Raw genomic sequence first — 25,944 nt, 5'->3', positions numbered from 1 at the left:
TTGTTAAGAGGAAAAAAAACCTTTGGTACTTCTGTTGTGAATGTGAAACATTATCTTCCAGCTGTACAGTGACACATTTTTTTAAGGAGAAAAGGACTCCTGATCCGCTTGCCAAAAGGGGGGTGGGGAGGTGGAATAATGTTATCGAGTGATTATTCTGGCTGAGATGTGTTATTTGGTTTCTTCCTTCTTGATCATTTGGTGTTTAAGTAAAATGAGGCACAGGCTTGTTTGCCGAGTGGAGTGGGAAAGGCATTTTGATTTGCTGGCCTAATTAAAAAATGATAAAGGATTAAAGGTAAGCAATGTCTGTGTGTGTGTGTGTGTGTGTGTGTATGTATATTTATTTATTTTTCTCGACAACTGTTAAAAGGGGCTGATCCCTTTAAAAACCGTTTTAACTGATCTTTGTCAAACACACACTCATTTGCGGTCATTGAGGCCACCTTGGCGCAGACTACTTAAAGTGCATGTCTTAATCAGTTTCCCCGTCCAGTCAGTAGCACCATATTTAACAAATTGAGCAAGTCTGTGACCTAGGAATATGGTAGAATTGTTTATATGTAATTTTTTTCCCCTCAAAAGGCAGGTATTCAGCCTTTTATTTAGCACTGTCGTTTTTATAGAAAAACGCTCTTAAAGACATTTGTGTGTGTCTTTCAAAAATAAAATGGTATAAACTGTTGGGGAAGAGAGAGTATGTGTTTGGGGGGGGGTGGTTATCGTTGTTTTTCCTGTTCCTTACTGGGAACAAAAAACAGATTGCCCAGACGATTTGTAAAAAGAAGTAATAAAATTAGAAATAAGGAAAATTTAGAAACATCATTCTGAAACTAGCCCCAGAGAACTTCCAGGGTCTGGTCTTTGAAACTGCACGATCTAGGACATGTTTGGGGATGTTTAAAGCTGTGTTCCTCCCTCTTGTCTGAGTGTTTAGGCTGTGTTTCTGAGGTTGAGATATCACATGTATGAGGAAAAAAAAATCCTAAACTTTTTTTTTTTAATCTTCCTGGACTTGATACAGATCTTTAAGATATCTTAATGCCTTTTTAAAAAAGTGCTTATCCTTATGCTGTTGATAAAGGGAATTTTTTTTTTTTTTTTTTAAGCTACTGTTAAGATGCTTACTGTCGTGGGTAAGTTTTTTGGGTTTGGTTATTTTCCTTTAAACCCGACTGTGAAGACAATATATGAGCCACCTTGCTGTCCATCCTTCCCTGTACCCCTTACTGACTCCCCAGTATTAATCGTTTTTTATTCTGGTAACACCCAGACAAGAAATATTCGACTTTTCCCCCCCTTCACAGGAAAAGGTGGACCTGGACTGAAGGGTGTAAAATCTCTGGACACATTCCTGGGGCAGGAAAAAGAAGAGGAAGATTAGAAGATTTTTTTTTTTTTTTTTTTAAGAGAAAGCCCAGCGGAGCTAAACGAATGTCCCCTCATCTCCAAAGGAAAGTTCATCGGATTTTTATTCTAGAGAGCTCATCTTCAGGATGTCAGTGAACATTTCTACTGCAGGAAAAGGTGTGGATCCAAATACGGTTGATACTTATGACAGTGGTGATGATTGGGAAATCGGGGTTGGAAATTTAATAATTGATTTGGACGCTGATTTGGAGAAGGACAGACAGAAATTTGAGATGAATAATTCCACCAACACCACTAGCAGCTGCAACTCGAAGGATTGTGGAGGTCTGGCCTCCAGTGGGGCCGGTGCTACGGCCGCCTTAGCTGATGGCCTAAAATTTGCTTCTGTTCAGCCCTCTGCTCCCCAGGGGAATTCACACAAAGAGACCAGCAAATCAAAAGTGAAAAGGAGTAAAACTTCTAAGGATGCTAATAAATCTCTGCCTTCGGCTGCCTTGTATGGGATTCCCGAGATCAGCGGCACTGGCAAGAGGCAGGAAGTCCAAGGGCGCCCTGGAGAGGCCACTGGCATGAATTCAGCGCTGGGTCAAAGTGTGAGCGGCGGCGGCGGCGGCGGCGGCGGCGGCAACCCCAACGGCAGCAGTCCGGGCACGGGGCCCTCCGCTGCCACCGCGGGGGCGGCCTCCTGTGGGAAAAGCAAAGAGGAGAAGCCAGGTAAAAGCCAGAGCAGCCGAGGCGCCAAGCGGGATAAGGATGCGGGGAAATCCAGGAAGGACAAGCACGACCTGCTTCAGGGCCACCAGAATGGCAGTGGCAGCCAGGCCCCTTCCGGGGGGCACCTCTATGGCTTTGGGGCCAAGAGCAATGGAGGTGGCGCGAGCCCCTTCCACTGCGGGGGCACTGGGAGTGGCAGCGTCGCGGCTGCTGGGGAAGTTAGCAAAAGTGCCCCGGATTCAGGGCTCATGGGAAACTCTATGTTGGTAAAGAAGGAAGAGGAGGAGGAGGAGAGCCACAGGCGAATCAAGAAACTGAAAACCGAGAAGGTAGGATCAAGTCGCCTTCCTAGATTTCCCACTTTCCTCTTTGTGTGCATCTGTGTGGGTGTGTGTTGTTTGGGAGGGGGGGGTGTGCCTCTGTGTGCCTCACACTTCTTCGTGCTTCCTGGTTCTTTGTGAGGTTTCTGTTGTGTGCATCCTTTCCGTGGAAATTTGGAATGGGGGAGCTGAGTTGGGTGCACTGCTTTTAGCTCTTGCTTCTGCTGTTGCGGCGGCCAGGGGCCGTGCTCAGTGTCTGGGGTCCCCAGGTGGGAGGGCCTGGGTGTTCCAAGGGCCTTTTGCCCTGCACCGGGGCTCCTGGCCAGTCGGCCGGTGGTGGTGTGCTTTTAATAGCAGACCTGCTCATGTACCCGCTTGACTCATGTCCTGGTTTCTCGCCTAAGGAGAGCTGTCTTAGGTTTTTAATATGCCCGCCCTAGTATTTCTGGTAATGTGTCCTTAGCTGCGGGGTTCACGTTCCCTCCCTGGAAGAGGTTAGGTCGAGGATTCTCATTTACCCTCTTCCTTCAACCTGTTCTTTTTTCGGGACTTTCTCCAACAAATAGTTCTGTCAAAGGGTATCCTCCTTGGATGGGTGGGTTCCTCTTACAGGTCCTGAATTTAAACCCTAGCCTTGGCGTCCTGGGGTCATTGGTTTCCTAACTGCGTGGAAAGACTGGAATGGTTTGGGTGGTTTCTAGGACTCTCTACCCTGGTTCCCTCACCCTGTTCTTAGCTGGAGATTTCAGGATGTTATCACTTGAATTTCTAGCTTGCCTAGGGAATGAAGAGGTTGGTAAGAAAAGTGAAAGACACTGGGCTGATTGGGGTTCCTGAGATGGGGCAACAGCTAGAGGGGACGAGAATCTTGGGTGGCGTTTGAGTAATGGGGGATCCTCAATTTAAGCAACGTGGACCCTTCCTGCCATCGCTGTCATTGTCTCAAGGTCTAGTTAGAGACTGCCTTTGAAAAACTGCCCCTTGGGGGCTGTGCCATTTGGGGCTGGAGACCTGTGACTTACTGGTCTGGTGACGGTCCTGCGTTGAATAGTGTCCCAGGATGGAAGGGGCTCTGTCCACCCGGCACTTTGGGAGTGAGCTGGGGGTGTGAGTCCTGTTTTTATGAAATCAGCCTTTAGATTAATCCTGCAGGTTGTGCTTCGCAGAAGCAAAACTCATCCTGTGGTTTATGGCATGGTTGTTTGGAAATCTGCTTATCAAATACTTTGATTCCCCCCCCCCAATGTCTAACTTGATCAGAACTGTCAGTTGGCTTTGGGTGATTATTTCTGTGGCCAGTTATTCACTGCTCTCTCTTCAGACCTTTCCATTTTCGCATTCGTGGGTTCAAGATTTAAGTGGGAGCACAGGAAGAAAGTTCTGATTTTCTGGTTTTAAGAGGTTGTGGAAGGTCCATTAAAGTGTGGATGATGCCAAAATCACCAAAAGCCTCCGGACGCTTCTTTTATTCATATACCTTGGGTCAGACAGCTTTTTACACTGACAAATTGAAATGCATTTTTAAAAAATCCCAGGTTTCGATTCTTACATTTCATGGTGTAGTTGCACACAATTTCTGCTAAAAGGCATTCTGAAATCTTCTTATTACTTAGTACAGTAGGGCATTTACTTTTGTTGCCAATAGTCTTCAAATTGCACTTCTAATCTGCTCTAACTATCTAGATGAATTGCCCTAATCCAGTGCTCACAATGGCTGTGGTTAAGGAGTCAGAAGCATTTGATTGGATTCACTGCTGCCTGGAATGTGGGAGGTACTGCCCTTTTGCATTCCCCTTAGCCTTTTAATCTTCCAGCCAAATGTTCACATTCAACAATTTTGTTTAGCTGGCAATCGGAACATTTCTGTATCTCAAAGGCTGCTGTCATGGCAACTGAGATTAGAGCCTGGTGTCGGTTCTCCAGTTTTTGTGTTCTTTTCACTTTCCAGTCACAGAGGAAACTGGATAAAGAATGGAGGAATTAAATTATTCATATACATGCAACTCATCTTCAGTCAGAGCAGTATAAATGTGATAATACGAATTACATAAATGAAGAGCAAACAAGTCGTGATGGGGCCGGGCCGGGGTGGAGGAGGGGAGGAGAGAGCTCAGCGCATTTAGATGCAGCCCACCGCCCTCCGCCAACTGTAGCCGCTGGTGTTGGCACAGGGGCCCTTCAGGGATGGCTCCAAGGGGCTTGAATCCTGCAGCGCTGGCCATTCTCGGTCAAGCAGGGGGGTGCTGGCTCAGGAACGCTGTTCCTTAGGCTCTCCTCCCCACCCTCTCCCCGCCCCTCCTCCCCCCCCACTCCTGGCCTCCTTTGCCACCCCAAGATGGCACTCCCTCGCACACATGCCACCCCGGGAAAGTCACTCTAATTCCACTAATGCACGGATGGGAAAATGAGACCTCAATTTAGGGACTGCTTCCTAACGAGAGGAGGCTACCCTTTTTAAGGAGGTATAAGCAGGATGCGCTTTACCTGATAAAGTATCTCCACGCTGAGGCATCTTTTGAGAGGTTTTTTTTTGACGTTTTGTATAATGTTTTAATTTCCGCCTTGCTTGATATTCTGGGTCGGTGAAGAGTAAGTGTCTCAAAAGTGAAGATGATTCATTTTCAGCAATCAGATGTGGCTCGTGAGGGGCCCAAATGTGAAAACCCAAGGTGGGGGGGGTGGATGTGTGTGCCCTTTTCTTCTGGGTTCCCCCCCCCCCCGTCCCGTTGAGAGGTTTCACGGGAGATTCATAAGACTTGCTGTCACCGGTTAATTTTCACAGCATGCTTAAATGTCTATTTTTGGTCTGTTTATTCTGTTTCTACACTACACAAAGTCATGTAAAACATGATAAATTGGACCTTATGAAACCTAATTAAATCAGTGAGTGTTCTACTCCTTTATGTGGAAACCACAAGTATGTTGTAAAAGTCGCCACTCCCTTAATACGTGAACAAAATCAAAACATGCCATAATTCTAAGATGTTTGAGCTATATTTCTGTAGCCCATTTTGTGGTTAAGCCACCAGTGACATGTCTGAATAAGGAGATTTGACGGGTTGGCTTCGGGTTGTTAAAAACCTGCTTCTCCACCTTCCCCCTCCTTTCTTTTTAAAGCATAATAGCCTGTATGGAGGCCCTCCTTAATGTCTTACAGTTTTGACTTAGCAGACACAGGCACTCGGGCCAGGCTAAATAGGGTACATGGTTTTATTTGATCGCCGGAAAATTCTCAACTACATAGGAGAATTCTTAAAAACACCTAATACTTAAATAGACATGAAAGGCCCAGGAGGGCTTACAGTTGGGTCTCAGGGTTCTGACTACTCAGGACATATTCAGGAAAGAGAATTACTTCCCTGCTCTCATATTGCTTTCATTAAGCCAGGCCTTAACAGCCTAAAGGTGGTGTCTACAAATGGACCTGTCTATAAGGGATATCATTCATTTTATTTTATTCTCTTGGAGAAGCCTTTTACACTTCACTAGGGAATTCTGCCACATTTTCTAAGTGAGTGTGAGCTGTTTAAGAACATATTTTGATTAATGAGTTTTGTGGACAATATGCCTGCCTCCCCCCCTCCGCGCCGCCCCCCCCCCCCCAGTCTGGTGTCCCCTACAAATTCTGCTTAGAGAGTGCAGTTTATCTACTGTGAAATAAAAGGGCAGAAAGGTCACTTGCTATAATTAAAGAACAAAGTCCATTGTTGTTGGACAGCAAACTGTTTTGAAAGCTACATAAGGGATTTAGCGGTTAAAAACGTTGGTAACTAAGGCTGGCTCCCAATCAGCGTTGATCCCGCTCCTTACTTTTCAATAAGCTGCCTGGGAGGGTGACAGGGCTTTTTGAGGTGGATGCAGAGGCCATCCTTTCCCTGATCAAGTTTTCTGTGAGAACCCAAGGAACTTGGGAGGATTTGTGTGCCCAGGCATATCGCTGAGTCCTGAGCATAGTATTTGAAACGTAGCGGGTGTGCTGGAGAGATGAAAACAAAAACAAAAACAAAAACAACACACACACACACACACACACACACACACAATATCAAGATTATGCTAAAAGGCGATGAGTAATGTTTAACAACTTTTAATAACTTTGCAAATAGTCTGGAAAAAAAAGGGAGGGGGGTGCGGAGTCATTGTCCAAATGTCACCAGGTTAAGAATGCTCTTCAAGTGAAATTGCTTGGCTGCAAGATGGTTTTAATTAGAGTGTTATAAAGACTTATTTTTCCTAAGCAGCATTTTATAGTTAGTAAATGAAATGTATGCCGAAAGTGCTAAGCAGAAATCTCCCTAACCACAGAGGTGTTCAATAACCAGATTCAAACAACATGGAAAGTACCATCTGTTCTTCGTTTTCAGCTTGAAAAACAAGGATTGAATGGCTGAGATTTGCTTCAATTTTGACTGTGTCTGTGCGTGTGTGTGTTTTTTTAATTTAAAAAAGTTCACCTGGTACTTCATAGAAACTTGAAATTGCAGTAATATGAGCAACACTGTGAAAACACATGTTCCTACATTTATTTTAACCAGTTCCACTTTTCTTTAAAAGATTTCCAGAAGCCCAGCCATTGAGCACTTTATAATGGTTATTCAGTTCCTGCAGGCAATCACAATGAGGGGTCAGTTCTTCAAAGACCACACTATTTAGTAGGTACCTGAAGGCTCTCCCAGGCTAACTCTGGTCAGCGTTTATCGGGTAATCTAATTGTACGTGATAGCACGTTGGACTGGTGTTGACCCTCCGTAGCTCTCGCTCTCCTTCAGAGCTGCATCTAGGATGGTTGATAATGAGGAAAATATTCTCTTCACGATGATAACTTTTGAGTCCTTGACTTTTTAGACACTAAGCTTGGTTCTGGGTTTAGTGAGAGCCCTGGGTGAAACAGTATCCGGCCTTTGTTTGAGGTCTTTTATAGAAGCTAATGACTGGGCTTGTGCCTCCTGAGATAAATGACAGTATCTCTGAGTGGGCTGACAGGAAACAGACATGTTAATGGTGAAGCTGCGGGGAAGATCTGTTCGGGTTCTGACAAAAGAGTCAAGAAGGGACCCCTGGTTGTGGTCATTAACACATAATGCATTCTTGCTCTTCCTAAGAGGCCCTTGATAATTGGAAAGCTATTTTAGCCACAAGCACTTAAATCATAAATCTACTACTCCTAGTTCCTTTGCATTTTTAAAAGTCGCAAAGTAATGTGTTTTTTGTTAACAAGTGTGTGATCTGGTTTTTTTTTTAAAATGGTGGCAGTTCTAGGCTGGGCGTCCCAGGACTTCTGGGAGAGCCGCCCTTGGAACTGGCTTTATCAGATGGGAATCTCTCTTTGTCTTTCATCGTGGCTCCGTCCTCCCTCTGTTTTAATGAAGCAAAAAATAAAGTGGGTCCAGGAGCTAAAAAGCAATCGTTTTTATACATGAAGGGGTCTCGTGGGAGAGGGATAAAAATCTATTTTTTATAAGTTGGGGAAAAGATTTTGTTCAGCGATTTGAATGTGATGAAACCTGCCTTTTGAAGTGTTACGTTTAAAAAGTCATGGGTATAATTGAGTTTCAGTGCATTTTAAACTCTGCTTCTTGAACGGAGATAATTGCCATGTTGAACACACTCTAGAGGTGTAGAAAAGGTGGAAGGATCATGTTATTCTATTCTTTAATATTAAGCGCTGAAAAGTTTTTCATAGTAATTACTGTAGCCCAACATAGTTTTGATTGCCAGCACTCTGAACTTGCCAGTGATCTGAACATCAAGGGTTTTGCTTGAATACTAAACAGTTTATTCCTAAGTTACTTGTAGAGCATTGTTCTAGAACATGGAAGCCAGAAACTAAGGAAATACTGGGCAATCTCTAGCAATATCACAGTGGAAATCACCCTTCTTCCCTAGGATTGTTGACCAGTAAATCATACTCTCTTAATCTGTACAGCTTAGAGATGGGCAAGAGAACAGGTGAAAACTTTGCCTCAGGAATGACGTTGGTCGTCATTAGAGGCTAATATATGGATCACGTCGGTGCCCTGTAACTCGTGTTTCTTAGGTGTGTGGATCATTATTCAACAGCTAAATTCAGCTGAGTAAATTAAGAGATCAAATTGGCTTTAATCAAGGATTCATGAATGGAGCACATCTCATCTAGGAAGTAGAAAGGAGCTCTGAAGAGCTGTAGGAAAGAGGAAAGGTTTTGAAAGGTGGAGAGGGGGCTGGAGAAGGAAGTTTATTAGCAGAGCACCTTCCTAAGGAGGCTGGAAGGGACCTTTTGGTTTTCTGACTAGTGCTGACCAGGTAATCCCATAATGACGGGTTAAAGGCTACATTCCTGGGAGAGGCTGAAACTGCAGTTAGTTTTAAGTCTTGGTTTACTGACAAGGAGTTAGCACGAGTGACTCCATTTTGGGCCAGTTGTTTTTTGTTTGTTTGTTTTTGTTTTTAACAGTTCCCCCCTTTGATCAGACTTAGCTGAACTGAGAGATGTGATCAAACTTTAAAGCATGAGCACCACTCCCCACGGACCCTCTGAAGTTCTTCCAGTTCTTGATCCTTCCAGTGGGATTCACAGGTCATGACCTCAGGCTCACCGGTTTTTAGTTGGTCATTTTCTTCCTTCCTTTTCTGGCGCTCCAGTCTTAGGGAACTCATTTGCTGGTGGATAGCGGTTGCGAACACGCCTTTAAAGCTTCTGAGATGACTATGATTATTATAAGTAAGATAATTCCCAATGCCTGGAGTGCATTTGAAGCCATGCTCCCAACACCCAAACCAATCAAAGTCAGGTAAGTCAGAGAAAGACTCTGCTAAAGGAGTCACTCTGTAAGCTAAGTGGCTTGCTCAGTGATCTTCAGTAACTGATTTTCAACTTCCTGAGAAAAGTTTTATCCAGGTGCAGCAGGTGGCCTTGGTTACAGCATAGACACCTCCTTGTTCAGCTAAGAGATAAGCAAGGGCTGTCCTCTTATCAAGAATAACTTTGGCCAGAGAGTCTCGGATGTTTTGGGGACAGCTTTTGCATTAGCAGTGGGTTCTGTAATATTTTCAAGAGTTAAGGATGGGTTCCTGATCATAGCCTCATGTTTATTCCTAACCCTGGAAATCGAGACCTGCCAAAGGGAGCTAATTTTAATCAGGAGAGTGTCCTGGTACAACCATGGAGGCCAATAAAATTTAAAGGTTTCTAGACTATACAGATGGTTTTATTCTGGTGACTCTTGACTTGTAATCCTTTCTTTGCAGCCACCCCGAGTGCAGAGTTCCCTGGGTTTTGGGGTATTAACCAGAGACGTGGAAACGGACCCTTATGGTTAGGGAGTCGGATAAAATGGGGGAGGGGCTGAGTTTGAGAGAAACTGAGGCAGGAGCATAGTGGCAAGTCCAACAGTTGTTTGGAGGTGGATTTCCCTCCTTTGCAGTGTCCTGGGAGATATGAATGATGGTATTATCTTTTCCAGCCAGTGCCAGAGTAAAGGAAGGAAAGAGAAGAAGAAAATTTTAGGTTTAAAGTATGAAGTCTTTGTCCCACATCTTGGAAAGAAGCAGTGAACCTCAATATTGGCTACTTGTCTTCCTAGTCAATTTGATTTTGAGGTTTGCAGCTGGAGTAGAGGACCTGTCAGGTGGAGACTTCTTCAGCTATGAGATAACATTGTGTAACCGAGGTTCAAGTCTCTGAGGTTTGGCTGCCACCCAGGTAGGGAGGGGAACCTCATATATCCTTCTGAGGATACTGATGGGCACTCTTTGTTCTTAGGGATTCCAAATCAGTAGGGTTGGGAGAAAATTGGAAACACTAGTTGGAGTTGTAGCCAGATATCTTAAGGAACCAGAGGAATTCAGGGCCCAGTCCAGTTACAGGTAAATAACAAAATCTCCAAGGCAATTAATAGGATTAGAATCTAATATAGAGATAAATCTAATATAGAGATAAATGCAAACTTTTTTTTTCTCTCTACAGTTATTTCCATTTTGTACCCAAAACAGTCATAGTAAAAGTAATTTGTTTGCTTTAAACTTGGCCTGATTATTTGCATAAGTGCAGCAAGAATAGTGATTGACCAAAAATGCTCTTTTTAAGCCTGCTTTGCTGGAGCCTTGTAAGCAAGGTAGCATGCCAGTTTTTCCAAGGGGCTTTATTGGCTCCATAAAGTCAACCTCAGTTTTTAAAAAACACTCTGGTCCTGGGTCTATGCACATTTCTCTCAATTACAAAGTTCCAGTAACAGTCTTGGTAATATTACCAGTGTTTCCAGTTGTGTCCTGTTACAAAGAGAATGGATTCTCATTGAATTTATGTAAATAACTATTTTGGCATAAAAAGGATACTCAAGAGTTTCCAAATTCTGAAGACATCAGAGAAAAAAAGGAACTGTTTCATCTTTGGTATACTACACCAAATTATTGTAAGTCATAAATAGCTTAAGGGAAAGTTTCCTCAAATCTGGAAAAATAACATTGAAGAACTAGCGATATTTCACATAAGACGTCATAAAAATTATAATCCTCCTCCTCAGTTCATTCAGTCCCATGTTATTAATTTTTGTTCTGCTTGAATCCACATTTTCCATTAGTTCTGGAAATTCTTAACTGGTTCACTTTTATGATCTTAAAGGTATCAGAAACCTGTGTTTGCCAGAGTCCTTATTTTGAAGCCTTGAAGAGGACGTACCTTTGTAGGAACATGTTTGTGAAAACATCTGGGTGAAACAATAACTGTCTGAAAGTGAAAAGACTTAAAAAATGTCCATTGTTAAAGATCAGATGAGAGCTCATGATAAGGGAATTGACAAGGAAATTTGGTTATTTCTGTCACACACGTTTTAAGATGATACCTGGAATTATGACAATATTATTATACCAGGACATATTGGACTTTAGGAATTTTATACAGTTTAAGAACTGTATAAAGAAGTCTTTTTTTTTTTTTAAAGATTTTATTTATTTATTTGAGAGAGAGAGAATGAGAGAGAGAGCATGAGAGGGAAGAGGGTCAGAGGGAGAAGCAGACTCCCTGCTGAGCAGGGAGCCCGATGTGGGACTCGATCCCGGGACTCCAGGATCATGACCTGAGCCGAAGGCAGTCACTTAACCAACTGAGCCACCCAGGCGTCCCAACATAAAGAAGTCTTGGTTTTGGTTGCAGCGGGGAAGGGGGAAAAAAGAAGTGAATTTTATACAGTTTAACAACATAAAGAAGTCTTGGTTTTGGTTGGGGGGAAGGGGAAAAAAAGAAGTGTTAGTATTATTTTTTGACGGTGCTTCCCATGTAATTCAGCATAGCACAAGGAGAGAAGACGAATCTTTTCAGATAGTGTGGGGACCCTCTGAAAAATCTCAAAGTTTTAGTTCTTAGTCAAAAAGACTTCATTTAGGATTTAATTTTGGGAAGTTTGTCAAAAATGTTGAAGGTTTTAAAATATTGGTCAAATAAGATTTTAGGTCACTGTGAAACAATGTGGTTAAACATCTATTTAACCACAGGGGCCGATAAAGAGTTCACAGGTTAGGGGCGCCTGGCTGGCTCAGTCAGTAGATCATGTGACTCTTGATCTCAGGGTCTGGAGTTCCAAGCCTCACGTTGGGCATAGAGCTCACTTAAAAAATAAGTAAAATAAAGACTTCACAGGCAAATACAGAAAGTTAAATAGTTGTACAATGTCTTACAGTCCAATAATCTAAGAAAACTCAGCAGATGAAAGAAATAATTGAGGTTTAGTTCTATATAAATATACTACCGACATTAGAGCTTATTTGTAAAACGCTTCTAACAAATTTTAGTCTTACTCAGCTTGATCATGCATGACATTCTTTTCCCCCAATTTTTTATTTCATGAACTTTCTTTTTTCCATTCAGATATTGTCATCTGTTTTTCCTTTTTCATCCCGAAATAGCCACCCTCGCTTTAGGACAAAAGCACTTTTCTGTCAACAAAATGCATCTCCATTCCTTCTACCTTTTTTTTTGTTTTTGTTTATTTGACAGAGACAGAGACAACTAAAGAGGGAACACAGGCAGGGGGAGTGGGAGAGGGAGAAGCAGGCTCCTGGCCTAGCAGGAAGCCTGATGCGGGGCTCCATGCCAGGACGCAGGGATCATGACCTGAGCCGAAGGCGGACCAGATGCTTAACGACTGAGCCACCCAGGCACCCTCCCCCCCTTTTTTTTAACCACATCCTACTTTCTTTGCATACAGAGATGTTTCCATTATTGTTTCTAGTAGCTTTAATTACATACATTAGAATTTTTAGCCCTTAAAAACTTTACCTTCTTGTGAAAATTAAGAAGTAAACAATCGTGCACTGTTACTGTAGCATTCTGTGGCTTGGCAAGTTTATAAATACCTATCAGAATTTCTAGAAATAAATGTTTCCTCATAGTAAATTCATTGTGGCACAAAGCATGTTTACTATTGGAGCCAAATATCTTTAGTTCCTCTCTAAAAGAAGCCCAAAGTGGATAAACCTATTTTGACTAATGTGTCTGTGTTTTGTTTTGTTGGGAGATGATCTAGATACTTACTCAGTGGCCTTGACTTAATTTGTCATTTAACTTGACTTAGCAGAAGTTTGTTTCAAGTAGCCAAAAAAGTTTGGAGACAGGTTGCTGAGAAGTTGACAGAGAAACGTTATCTCCTTTGCATCTATTTAAATCATTTGTTCCTAACAATTACATTCAATTACCTATGAAAATTTCATTAGATATGAGACAAAGTCAGTCATTGTCCCATCGCCCCAAGTAGCAGAGATAACATGAACTTACTTGATTAGTAAACCCAGGTAGGAGAAAACTTGTACATCTGCATTATATTCAATGTTGATAACTCTGAAGACGTGCCTATGTTAATTAAGCCAACAACCTCAATCAAGTCGTTAGAAAAGATTATTTTAGATCACATGAACTTGAAAAAAGAGTTGGGGTTTTTATATTTTTTAAGAGTTTTAGGAATCCTTCTGCAAAGACTTTAGAAGGCTATTTTTTCCCTCTGGGTACAGTTTTATTTTAGTTCAGAGGAGAAGGCTTAAAAACATCCTATCATGCTCTGAATAATAGCATCCAATTTGGCCATCTACTGAAAAAAAAAATCCTATAAAATACTTTAAACAAACTGAGTGTTGCTGGAGTGGTGGGGGGTGAGAGGGATGGGGTGGCTGGGTGATAGACATTGGGGAGGGTATGTGCTATGGTGAGCGCCGTGAATTGTGTAAGACTGTTGAATCACAGATCTGTACTTCTGAAACCAATAATGCAACATATGTTAAGAAAGAAGAAAAAGAAGAAGATAGCAGGTGGGGAAGAATGAAGGGGAGTAAGTCAGAGGGGGAGACGAACCATGAGAGATGATGGACTCTGAAAAACAAACTGAGGGTTCTAGAGGGGAGGGGGTGGGGGGATGGGTTGGCCTGGTGATGGGTATTAAAGAGGGCACATTCTGCATGGAGCACTGGGTGTTATGCACAAACAATGAATCATGGAACACCACATCAAAAACTAATGATGTAATATATGGTGATTAACATAACAATAAAAAATTAAAAAAAATCCTATAAAATACTTTGTCAGTTTTCACCTGGGACAAACAGTAAATATTTCTGGCAATCTTGAACACCCCCTTGGGCACAAGAGGTGTCCCCAAAGAGGGTGCAAAAGATATTTTATTCTCTCTCTACTGGGTGCCAAAGAGATTTGGGAGAGCTGACTCTGGTAAGAATTTTCATCTTAGCTGGCTTTTGCTAGTTTTTCCAGGATCCCGTCTGTAGGCTTTAGTCGGGTTTAAAGCATGCACCAGAATTTGGCACGGCTTTTCATTAATTTTAATTTTTGTTTCCCCTTGGCTTATAAAGGGAATAACACAGCAGAGAACCAGAAAATTCCTGAGCCCATATGGTGTCCTCCAAAAGTAGATAAGAGGTTGTCTGTAAGACAATTTGGCAGATTTGGTTTACTGTCATGTTCCATAGTCTTTTCAAAGTGTTCATCTGTTATGACATCATTCTATTTTCTGCCTTTTTTTAATTCATTAATCTTAGAAGATTATCTACAGAAACTTTTGAGGCGGCCCCCTTGGATTTAGGACATTTTGAAACTATGGCCCTTAGTTTGGCCTTTTGCCAAGAGTGAAAGATACCTGAACAGGATTACCTGGAGCCTTGGTGGTCTTATTTTAAAACTGTTTACTAGTCTTTTCAGAGTGAAAAGTGGATTTAGATAAAGGATCAATAGACTGAGTACTCAAAGGGTGGAGGAGAGCAGTGGGAGTTACTTCTGGCTTCAAGTTTGTTTGTTTTTTTTTTTAAAGATTTTATTTATTTATTTGACAGAGAGGGAGCTAGCGAGAGCAGGAACACAAGCAGGGGGAGTGGGAGAGGGAGAAGCCGGCTTCCTGCCGAGCAGGGAGCCTGATGAGGGACTTGATCCCAGGACCCTGGGATCATGACCTGAGCCAAAGGCAGAAGCTTAACCGACTGAGCCACCCAGGTGCCCCAAGCTTCAAGTTTTTTGTTTTAGGTACCGTTTGTACTTTTTAAATTTTTCATTGACCCATTACAGTGAATCTTTCAACCTAGCTATTTTGGAATTTTGAGGACTTCAGAGGCTTAAACTAGGTAACCCATTCTGTTTGATTTGGGAATACTTGCTTTTTAAGCCCACTTCTTCAATTATCTTATCTAATTGGAGCATTCTGATAATGGTCATTTTAAGTCCCCTGAGGGTTGGCAGCAGTTGGGTAGGACCCTAGCCACAAATGGAGTTTAACCCACATTTGTGTCTGGCCATATTTTGGAGCCCCCAAACCTTATAGTTACCTAGCCAAGTTCTTAGGACAGAAAACAAGCTCAGTAAGGTTTTTGCCATTTTTTTTTTTTAATTGATCTATAGCTTCTGGGACCATAGTTCCTAGACACCAAATAAGTAGGTATTCCAGAAGGTGGTGCACATAACTCTTTGGGTTTTGAGTTTTTGTTTTTGTTTTTGATAAGTCTTTGGTTGTCTTTAGAGCCAAACGCATACCTAAGAGGGATGTGTCACTGGGTGGGAGATCGTGTGGTGTTTTACACTGTACCTTGTTGCATGGAAATTTTCTTGAGGTTGGCAGGTGACCTAGTGTCAATCTTACCCTCTTCCATCAACTTACCCTAACATGAAAGTCTCTGAGTTAGGTGGTGAGCGCTGTAACAGCTTTTAAGTGCTTGACCCATGCCATCGGTTTTCTGGCTTTTTGTGTTTCGTTTTTGTTTTTTTGGTCTTTCAAGATTCCCATGAACAATATAGCTTTTACTTAAAACAAAATTTTATTCACCCAAGGCCTTTCGCTGGACCCAGGACAGCTTAAGTCAGGCAAAGTCCAGCTTAAATCGGACCCAGTCCAGTCCTGGGCCCAGTCTGTTTTTTCAAGCTGGACTCAGTCTAGTAACGATGAGCATTACCCAGTATGGAATCTGGGAGCATTGGGGAGAGAATCTGGGGAGGGATTCCAGGCAAATGAGGAACTGTGGAAGCTAGTTAGATCAAAAGCTCTGTGCCAAGAGAGTGGACCTCAGAACTGAGAGGAACTCATTCACAGCCCTCCCCTTGGAAATGGTGAGAAACACAACTCAAAAGTTTTCTCGGATACCATGCCTGCCTTTCTCCTTCCTCGTCCCCAGTGACCTTGGAAGTCTCCTTCCGATGTTGCTACTGCCACCGAATCTGTGAAACAGCAAAACGCAGCTGAGTCACTTTCGAAATCAAATTAGCTTTATTGAAGGATTTGTGAATCGGGCAGCATCCTGTCTAGAAAATGGAAAGGAGCTCTGGAGAGCCATAGAAAAAGAAAGGTTTTTAAAGGCAGAAAGGTTGCAGGAAAAGGACCTTTATTATTAACACAGGGCCTTGTTTCAGGCAGGGTTGCCTTCCTGTGGGGGACAGAAGGGGTCTCCTAGACAGATTTTCTCACTTGGCGCCGATCAGGTAATCCCAGATCACCTAGTTAAAGATTACATTCCTGGAAGAGGCTAAAACTGCAGTTAGATGATGCAGTGTTTTTTTGCTGATGTGGGGCTTGGCATAAGTGACTCCATTTTGGGTCTGTTGTCTCTTTTTTAGCAGTATGTTATAATTGCATAAATAGATGTTGGATTGGGAGTAGACTGGAAGTATCTAGTTGGTGTGGGCTTTATTTTAAAGTGAGTGTCATCATTGATTTTATGTTCCACTCAGCTGCAGGAAAAATGGGGCACCCAGTGCCCAGGCCCCTCCCGTGCTCAATTCTCTGTCCACACTGAAGTTCCACCAGGTACCTTCTTGCTGTCTGTTGTAGGTTCTTTTTACTTTAAACTAAAGGTTTTTGGCAATCGGAACAAAGCTTTTGCAACTGAATGGAAGGTTGTTAAACTGTTCATAGTCTTGTTGACCAGCAGTTGGGCTGTTCGTAATGTTTTTTTTTTTTTTTTTTTGAGAACTCAAAGGATCTTCAAGAGGGTAGGGTTGGCACATTACTGCTCTTGCTGAATTCTGCTTATGTGCTAAATTTTGGTTAGAGATACCTTTGGTCGTGAATTAAAGGAGATGATGGGTTTCGCCTGAAGAACTGAAATGATCACAAAGCAAATATGTTTTGATAGGTCAGTGGGCCTTGAAGTACCATGGATCGCACTTGGTATTCAGAAGGATATCCCTCCACAATGAAGCTAAATGAAGATTTAAAAATTCGTATTATAGCTGTAAGAGAGAACTCAAAGGGAAGGGTGTTTTGGTAAAACAAATGAATTTGAAGTGATTAATAAATACGACTGCTAATTTTTCAAAGCTGCTCTCCTTTTCATCCCTACACCCTCCTTCTCAGTTTGATTATTCTTCACTCTGACTATTCTAGTTCAACCACTGAGCTTTTTTGCCTCCTGGGAATCCTCATTGTCAGCTAGCACTGTAAGAAAAATGTGCCTACAGGGGCATGTAGGCCTATTCCAGTAATGCCATATGAATGCAGCTTTTACAGTTTCAAAATGTATTGATTATATTTTGTGTTGTATATAATGATTTTAGAAAGCAGATATTTAGGTTGTGGAATTGGCTTATTATGTTAACCAGAGAGCAGATGGCATGGTGCCACAGACGTATAATTTTACTTAAAGGGACTTTTAAGGTTTTGATGTGTTTTCTTTTCCTCTTATTTCCCTGATGGCTTCTTTTTATTGAAGGGTAACTTAAGGAGACCTGGTAGCAATTTTACTGCCTTCCCCTGACAGTTTGAAATAATAGCATGGTCTTTGGTTGCACTGATCTTCCACCAGTCAACTTGATTCTGGTTTTTGTCATGTGGCAGTGAATTTAAAAAAAAAAAGTGTTTGTAGTATGTTTTAAGAAATGGACTCTTTTATATGCTTCAATTAGCAACAGACGACAAAGTTCCAATTGGTCACACTTTCATAAACTTCTAGAAGTCACAGTTCGTCCTTTTGATTAAAGAAAACTGGTTTGGTTTCTTAGGAAAAGCACATCTGGCCCTCTGGTTCCTTTAGGTACACCTTTTTGTCATTCTTTCGCCTTTAGTCACTGAAGGTTCAAAGGTCGTGTCTGAGTTGTTCCTAGTTAGGTTAGCAAGCTTTCCCCTTTCTGGAAGGCTCTACTTTTTTTTGTGTTGCTACACCCACTGCGTGTTGGAATTCACTTGGCCTAAAAATACCATTTATTTCTCTGCCTAGATTTTACAGTTTGACCCATTCTTCTTGTAGAACATCATCAGGATGAGTTGGAAAGCATCTCCTCACTTTTGTTTTGCAAAGTGTGCGAAGCCAGACCACATGACTTTTGGATTTCCTGTCACCTCCTTGGCTGATTTTTATGGATGGCTCATGTTAAAAGCAACAGTAATGTTTGAATTGGAAGGCTTGAAGCCTTGGGTTTTCATTCTTCATGGAGAACTGTTTATTTGTGTGTGGTTCACCGCAGTACATGGATAATGCTATCAAATCTGTGCTTTATTATAGGCTTAAGACTAGTACAGCAGCCCTTCAGTTCTGTTTTCTGTGTTTTTGTTCCTTGCCAATTCTTTTGTGATGGAAATGAAATTAGAACTGAATCTCTGCAACCAAGGGGAAAATAGGCACAACAAACAGAAACTGTCCCACGAGCCAGTTTAGAAGCAAGCAGCGGTGATGGAAGAATATATGTTCAATTTTTTTTTTTTTTTGAAGTATAGGAAAGTACTTCAGTTTCACTTTTCCGTGAAGATCTCTGGCCAGTGAGCCCAGCACTTTGACAAACGAAGGGCTTTCCCCCCTTTATGCTGTTTCCCATCTTCAGTAACTGATTGGAAAGCGATTCACATTCCCAAAACTTCACACTGCTTTGAAGGTGGAATCCGAGTTAAGTAATATTGTTTTCTTCTGCTCCCCAAAGGGAACAACCTGATTTAAAAACAGCAATCGAGCCTTTCCGCATCAAACTCCATTTGGCCACTTGTCTCCATTTACATTCCTTGCCCAAATCCTTCACCAGCCTTTCCATGATGCCGCAGCAGATGCCAGACACTGAAGGAGAAAGCGAGCAGCTGTTTCCATTACTCCATTGCTGGATTATCCTCCACAATCTGCTTGCTTTCTTCCCCCGGCCCCCCCCCCCCCACTTTAAGGAAAAAAAAAAGAAAGAAAGAAACCTTCTGGTCCGCCGACTTTTTGCATGCTCCATTTTATCAGGCTGCAGGTTTTTTTATCTTATCAGTACCACTGCTTTGCTCGAAAAGACCGGTTTATTGTTCAAGACTGCGGCAGATGGGAGCGCCCGGGCCCGGGGGCGTGGCTGCGCGCGCCGCTGTGTGTGTGTGTGTGTGTGTGTGTGTGTGTGTGTGTGTGTGTGTGTATGTGCGTGTGCGCGCGCGCGCGCGCTCCCGGCGGGAGGGGGTGGCGGGGACGCGCCGCCCGGGGCGCGCCTTCCTTCCCACCCGGCACCCGTTTATAGCCCTGAGCGCTGTAAATCTGTCAGCTCTTCGCGACGCCCTCACCTCTTTCTTCATTTGCTCCAGCTTCTAGTTTGACAACGTTCCCCCGAGGCGGAATTCTAATCTGCTTCCAATTAGTTGCAAAATGTGACTGAAATTTCCACATTACGACTGTTGTTTTACTTGCACGCACACATCGCGAAACAAATTAATGCTCTTGAATATTTATTTTTTGAGCCCTTGGATTTACTTTAAGAGGAAGAGTTCCCAACTGTTTGGAATGGCTTCCAGGATTTGCTTTTTTTGTTGTTGTTCCCCCTCCAAGCCTCCTGTATTGGGTTTATTTAAAAAAAAAACAAAAAAACAAAAACACAACAACTATGGTGGGGTCTCTCCACCTCTTAATAAGCCTTTTCCATCTTTTCAAGGTTTCTCCAGATGTATTACATATGTTTGTTATGCAAATAAATTTTGTAGCATTTCTAAAATAAACAAAACAAGGTTGTTGGCCTAAGTTTAATGGAGGGGTCCCGGTGTGGTGTTTTAATACAACACAGGTACGCACAAATTCACTTCCACATTTAGCTTAAGTCTATTTGGCCAAAACCCTAAGGACTTGTTACACACTTTTAATTTTTTTCATTTGATACTCAAAAGTTAGGAACCCCAGATAAACGAATTGGGTGATTGATTAACTGACTTAGCAAATACAGGGCCAGCATTAAAGATGTCACCTTGGGCGGTAATGTTATCTGGCAAGTTTGTGCCTAGATCCCGAGCCTGCCCTGGAAGCTGATGGAACTTTTGGGCTGCAGTAGGCATAGTCAATAAGGCTTCTTGTGAGTTTAGTACCCTTTCTCCGTGCACATAATCCACTGTGAGACCATATGCTGGACTCCGGGCTCTGGGATTGTTCTCCTTTGAAGGGAGATCATTACTCCCAACCCCATTTACTCCTTTTCAGTGTTTTTTTTTGTTTGTTTGTTTGTTTGTTTTTAAAACAAAGATATCGACTCCCCTGATTATATGTAAATATTGGAGGTGTTTAGATCTTGGTTGCTGAGAAGGTCAAATTTAGCTTCATTTATTACTTGCCTTACAAGCTACTTCCTCATATACTGGTGAATTAGTACCCAGGCAGTGGGTCTCTGGCTTTGTATTTACAGAAAGATGGTACTTTTAAGCAGTGTAAACTGGTGTATTTTATAGTCCTCAGCATCTTGGCAGATTGATGTCAACAATAATAATGAGTTTTGAAGTGTGCAGAATTTTATAGATGGTAAAGTGGTTATGTTGATCACATTACTTTGTGTTAGTTTTAAATAACACCGTCACATGCAACTAGATCACATCATTGTCACATATAATCATAAAAGCCCTACATTAATTTATCGTGTCCTTTGGGTACATACTGTTTTCTATCTCTGTCATCCGGTGGTGGGGCATGAATTTCACTTTGTCTAAAACAAAATTTATTTTTAACATTTACTATATATGGAGTATATGTAAGTTATTTTATATAAAAACTTTTAGCTATGGCAGAATTGCACACAAGAAGGAGGATCGCTCTTTGTATTGCTTCTTTTCTTCCTGCTCTGGCTGGTTGTTGAAAACATAGCCAGATTGAAATCCTTAAAAATTTAAAATGTGGGCCTTTCAGACTGTAGAGACCTCCTGGGTTAAAAAAAAAAGAAAAGAAAAGAAATTAGTGGCCCCATAGTGAAATGCTCACAATAGGCACGATTGTGCTAGCCCCTCAAGTCCTGGGGTTCACTAATTACCCATTAATGAGGTCAGTCTGCCCAGGCTTTTTCCCTACCTTGGGAGGAAAAGCACACAAGACAGTTGGAGTTCAAGTGGATCTTGCTGTATTTGCAACTTAGCATAAATGCTTTGAAGGCCCCCAGGGTGCTTAATTGGGGCTGGACATTTTTGTTTTGGGGGAGACTACACACAGCTCCCCATTGTGCATGTACAAGCCACTGTGCATCTTGGAAGCATTACATGCTTTTGTTGATGGTGCATAGGTTTATAAACTCCAAATGAGCTTATTGCCTTTTAACCATTGGGAGCACTAAATAATGGAGGAACCTAGAAGTCTCTGGATTGGGTAGCCGCCAAGCAGTTTAAAAAACTAAAAAAAGAATGAATGGTTTAATTGTAGAGCAAACCATTTGTTTACAGATTAAGATTTATTAGGTCACCAAATCCTATGGACCAGGAGGTGAAAGAATGAGGCTGTAAGGTATAGGGCTTGAATGCCCGGTGTTCTGTATTGTGATCTTGCTCAGCTGTTTTTACCCCTGTTTTTCTCAAAAGAAGAATGAGTTGTTGAAGGGTGAGAACTGCCTGGCCAAGTGCACTTTTTAGCTAGAGAGAGAGAGAGAGAGAGAGGCGGGTGGTTATTTCTTTGCTGTCTTGTTCAGAAGCTAAAAACTTAAGGTTCTTCCAACCGAGAGAGAGGGACAGTGGCTCTTGGGTGAATTTTCCTGTTTGCTCTGATGAGGAGGAATGGTGGTGGTCTTGGTGGTGGTGGAGGAGGAAGGGGGTATAAAGTGGAAAGAAGGTATGTGGCAAAGCAGGTGGTGATTGGAAAACCTTTGTGAAAACAGCCCTAGACAGTGCATTCTCTTGAATAATTGGGACCGGTTACAGAAATTCCCTACTGTTTCTTTCCTTAGTGGCCATGGTACTCAATAGAGGGGAACTCTCTAGCAACGGCAGTGAAGTGGTATGGGAATTTTGGGGGGACACGCTGTTTGCCCGGCAACCAGAATGTTAGGATGTCTCTTGTTTTTGGGACTGGATTATATTAAACAGGAGAAGACCAGAAATCATGGTGTTTGTTCCCATTGTGGTTGCAGATTGTCCTCCTAATCCTTTTATGAATCATAGGCTTAAGGAAATCACTAGTAAAGTGTTGTTTTATGAAAGTATCATTTTGAACTTCAACTCCTAGCTGCACTGTTTTTATTTTTGCATTCATTTTCTTGGGAGTGAAACCCTTTTATCTCAAAGTGCTCTTTTGTATATAAACTGTCAACTTAATAACAACTCACGATACTTACAAGTATTGTTGCTACCTGATGTCTTTGTGTTCTGTTTGGCCATGAAAAACTGCATTCCTTCTAGAACGTGAAAGTTATTTGTTATTTGATGCATTTTTGAAAAATTGAACTTTAAATACACTAACTTGGCTTCGTGTGATCTTGGGACTTTTTTTGTTTGTTTGTTTTGTTTTTTCATTTTTCTCCTTACTGAGTTCTGGTGCTACTACTTTGGTATCGTGATCACTTTATTTTTTTAATTTTTATTTTTTAAAGATTTTATTTATTTGAGATAGAGAGTGAGAGCTGGGAGACAGGCAGAGGGAGAAGCAGATTCCCTGCTGAGCAGGGAAGCCCAATGCGGGACTTGATCCCAGGACTCTGGGATCATGACCTGAGTTGGCAGATGCTGAACCGACTCTGCCACCCAGTCGTCCCATCATGGTCACTTTATTTTTTTAAAAAGATTTATTTATTTATTTATTTATTCATTTATTTATTTATTTATGTGAAAGAGAGACAATGAGAGAGAGAGCACATGAGAGGGGGGAGGGTCAGAGGGAGAATCAGACTCCCTGCCGAGCAGGGAGCCCGATGTGGGACTCGATCCCAGGACCCTGGGATCATGACCTGAGCCGGAGGCAGACACTCAACCATCTGAGCCACCCAGGCGCCCTAATAATCAATATGCCAAAGTGGCACTTTTTTTTTTTTAAGATTTTTTATTTATTTATTTGACAGAGATAGAAGAGCACAAGCAGAGGGAATGGCAGAGGGGGAGGGAGAAGCAGGGAGCCCAATGCGGGACTCGATCCCAGGACCCTGGGATCATGACCTGAGCCGGGGGCAGACACTCAACCATCTGAGCCACCCAGGCGCCCCCATCATGGTCACTTTAAAAAGGCTTGATTTTTGAGTCAAAATCATGGCAGAAGGCTTCATTTTACAGATCTTTCTCCTTCGGGGCGGGGGTGGTGGTGGTGGTGAGCAACAGGAGGAAAAGAGGGTAAAAGGTCGAAGTGGTTTCAGTCTTGTCAAACTGGTGACTTTTCACTGTGCTGTTGTTCATTCCGGATGCTTTTCTATTAATATTTTCTATACTAGCGAGCCTGGATTTTACTTCTTGGAGCATCCCACATAATTTTTAAAACTTTAAACTTTGAAATCAAGTAAGTTACCACTGTCACAGTCACCAAGTGGATTACATTTGTGTAAAGATGTTTTTTAAACAGTAATGCAAAAAAAAAAAAAAATTACGTTTTACTAAAGCGGTAAATCCCTGCAAATGCTCCCCTAAATTTGATTTCTTTGGGTGTTGTTTGACTGTGAAGATGTGCTCCACCTGAGTTTACTTAGCAAACCAAAACAAAAGTGCAAAGATAAAAAAAAAAAAAAAACCCAACATCGCTCATGTGAATATTTATGACAGCCTAGAGACCTCGCACACTTGAAGTCTCTTCACAGTTTTAATCCCTCCTGGAAAGAAAGACTTTTACCAAATTGTCAGTGCCTGCCCGATGGGAATGCTTGTGAGGGTTTTAAAAACCACCGGAACATCCTGGGTATTTCAGGGAGTTCAGCCCACGCTCACATGGACTTAAAGAACATAAAGAACGGGGAGTGGTGCTCAGCTTCCTGCATACTCATGAGAGTTTCCCTTGTCTCTGCTTCATCCTTGCTGACCTGTTCTGTGGATGCTTTTTGTTGCGCATTACAACTGAAAGGAAGAGTGCTAACCTTTTTAAGATGCTCTGAAAAGGATTTTGATGCCAAAGTCTAGTCCTTTCTGCCTTAGCTTATATTAAAGGCTCACGTAAAGTCTCCTTGGAAAGGCCAGCTAGCATATGACTCCAGAAGCCCACTCTAAATTCCTGTACCTTCTTTCCTTGTAAAAGCCAGTGTTTTCTACTTCCCTGGAGCTAGTACCTCTGCAGAGTTCCATCTGGGAGACAGGCCTGTGCAGGATGAGATGGACGGGGGGTTCTGTTTTACCTACAGCTCTTTACCAACAATGGAATGACAACATGCAATCCCTTGCAATTTTTGGATCTCAGCTAATAAGTACACGGAAGCTTAAACCCATCGAATTTTCCTTTTTCTGACACTTTCAGGGAAACCTCAAGAGGTTCGAAGACTTTCGTTCTTGGAAAAAAAATCCAGGAAATGCCCAGTTGTCTTCAAGTCTCATTTTTAGTGGAGTTCCCCTCCTTAGCTATATGGATCTTTTCAGAGCACCTTTGGATGAGCAGCTTGTTGGCACCCACTGTTTTATCTTTTGTCTGTAAAAAAAATTCTGACAGGTTTTTAGAGACTTGCGTGTTGTAACTCACTTGGAGAGCTGAGGGGTAATCCCGACTGTGCGAATATTCTGTGCAATGAGGTGTAGTTGCCTCCGTGCTATTTGAGTCTGAATGTGCGTGCATAATTGGAGAGATTATTGCAGACTGTTTTGCCGTGGTAGATGTGGTTTAGATCCTAGCACTGAGTGCAGCATTTACTTTCTCAGCTTACCCACAAAATCTGTGACTAATTTAGTGAATGTGAAGATTTGAGTCCAGATGGTTAGGTTTAATTGTAAAAACTGGAAAGCTTTCAAAGTACCCTTTGCGGGGGAAGCACAGGAAACAACAACTGAACAACAAAAGGAATGAAGAGTAACTGGGAGTCACTAAATATAGCATATTTGTATATTTTAGACTTTTAAACATATATGCATACCTATGGGTCTATGGTCCAGGACAAGCTTGAAGAATTTACTGTAGCAGTCACTATACACAGGGAGGATCAAGAAGGGGTTTTTAATGTGTAATGGTGTAGGATGTTCTGTGTCAAGCATTTGTTCACATGTGTGTGTTTGGCCTTTCCTGGGCTCAAAATAGGCTTCCTGTCAAGTGTGTGGGAAGAGGTGGCTTCCCTGTCACTCTTGACTCTTGGTTAAAGAGCAATGGCAGTTACTTCATAAAACCTGAGGAAAATGGTGCGCTTGCCTGGCGGGTGTCCCCTCGCTGTGGTGCTCTCTGAGGCCCGGGCCTGCCTGTTCTTCCACAACCGGCCCCGTGAAGCTCACAGAGGGAGTCCAGTGCTGTGGAAGGATGCATCTCCTTGTCTGCATCTGTTTGTCCTTCACTGTTGCTGGCCATGACCAAGTGAGTCCAAGAATTAGAGTGGATGCTTTTAAAGCGACTGAAGACCTTCTTCTGGTTGCTTCAGATCTGAGCTTAAAGGCTAGAAATAGGCTCTTTCCTTAGTTGTCGTTAGGATACCACTGACCTAAATTAGCTTTGAAGTTGGTAGGCTGCTGCGGCTCTATGGAGAACTTTATTTATGTTACCTGGCATCATAAGGAGAGATAGAGACAAGGAGAGTAAACCTATCACAGACAGAAGGTTAGACCGTGGGGCTACTGGTACGTTCTACTTTGTTCCAGTGGAATGCCTAGGGTTTATGGCATGGCGATCTCTAAGGCGAGCGGGGGGACACATTTCTGTCACAGGAATGGAAATATGCCCACGTATTTGTAGTTAAACATTTCATAATATTCAGAAGATGTGGAGAAATGAGGCAATTTATATGTGTTGCAGTTACCGT

General features: G+C 42.3%; 1 protein-coding gene across 4 annotated transcripts in view; it reads left to right on the top strand.

Moving 5' to 3' along the window:
- ZNF608 (zinc finger protein 608) overlaps positions 1–25,944 on the top strand; it is a 110,816-nt gene that overhangs the window by 2,342 nt on the left and 82,530 nt on the right. For 2 of the 4 annotated variants that reach the window (XM_025860965.2, XM_025860966.2), the window contains exons 1-2: positions 68–298; positions 1,308–2,414. The exons of 1 other annotated variant lie outside the window; for it this stretch is intronic. In XM_025860965.2, coding sequence (XP_025716750.1) covers positions 1,497–2,414 — 918 coding nt within the window. In that variant the 5' untranslated portion in view covers positions 68–298; positions 1,308–1,496. Of the gene's footprint in view, positions 1–67; positions 299–1,307; positions 2,415–25,944 lie in introns of those variants that run through there. One more of the 4 variants, XM_073878596.1, reaches the window with a different exon arrangement.

Source organism: Callorhinus ursinus, unplaced genomic scaffold (genome assembly GCF_003265705.2).
Source record: "Callorhinus ursinus isolate GAN/ISIS: 27379988/994484 unplaced genomic scaffold, GSC_fseal_2.0 scaffold30, whole genome shotgun sequence".
In the NCBI taxonomy this organism is placed as follows: domain Eukaryota; kingdom Metazoa; phylum Chordata; class Mammalia; order Carnivora; family Otariidae; genus Callorhinus; species Callorhinus ursinus.
Note: the sequence above shows the minus strand (reverse complement) of the source record. Positions and strands in the feature narration are given on the sequence as shown.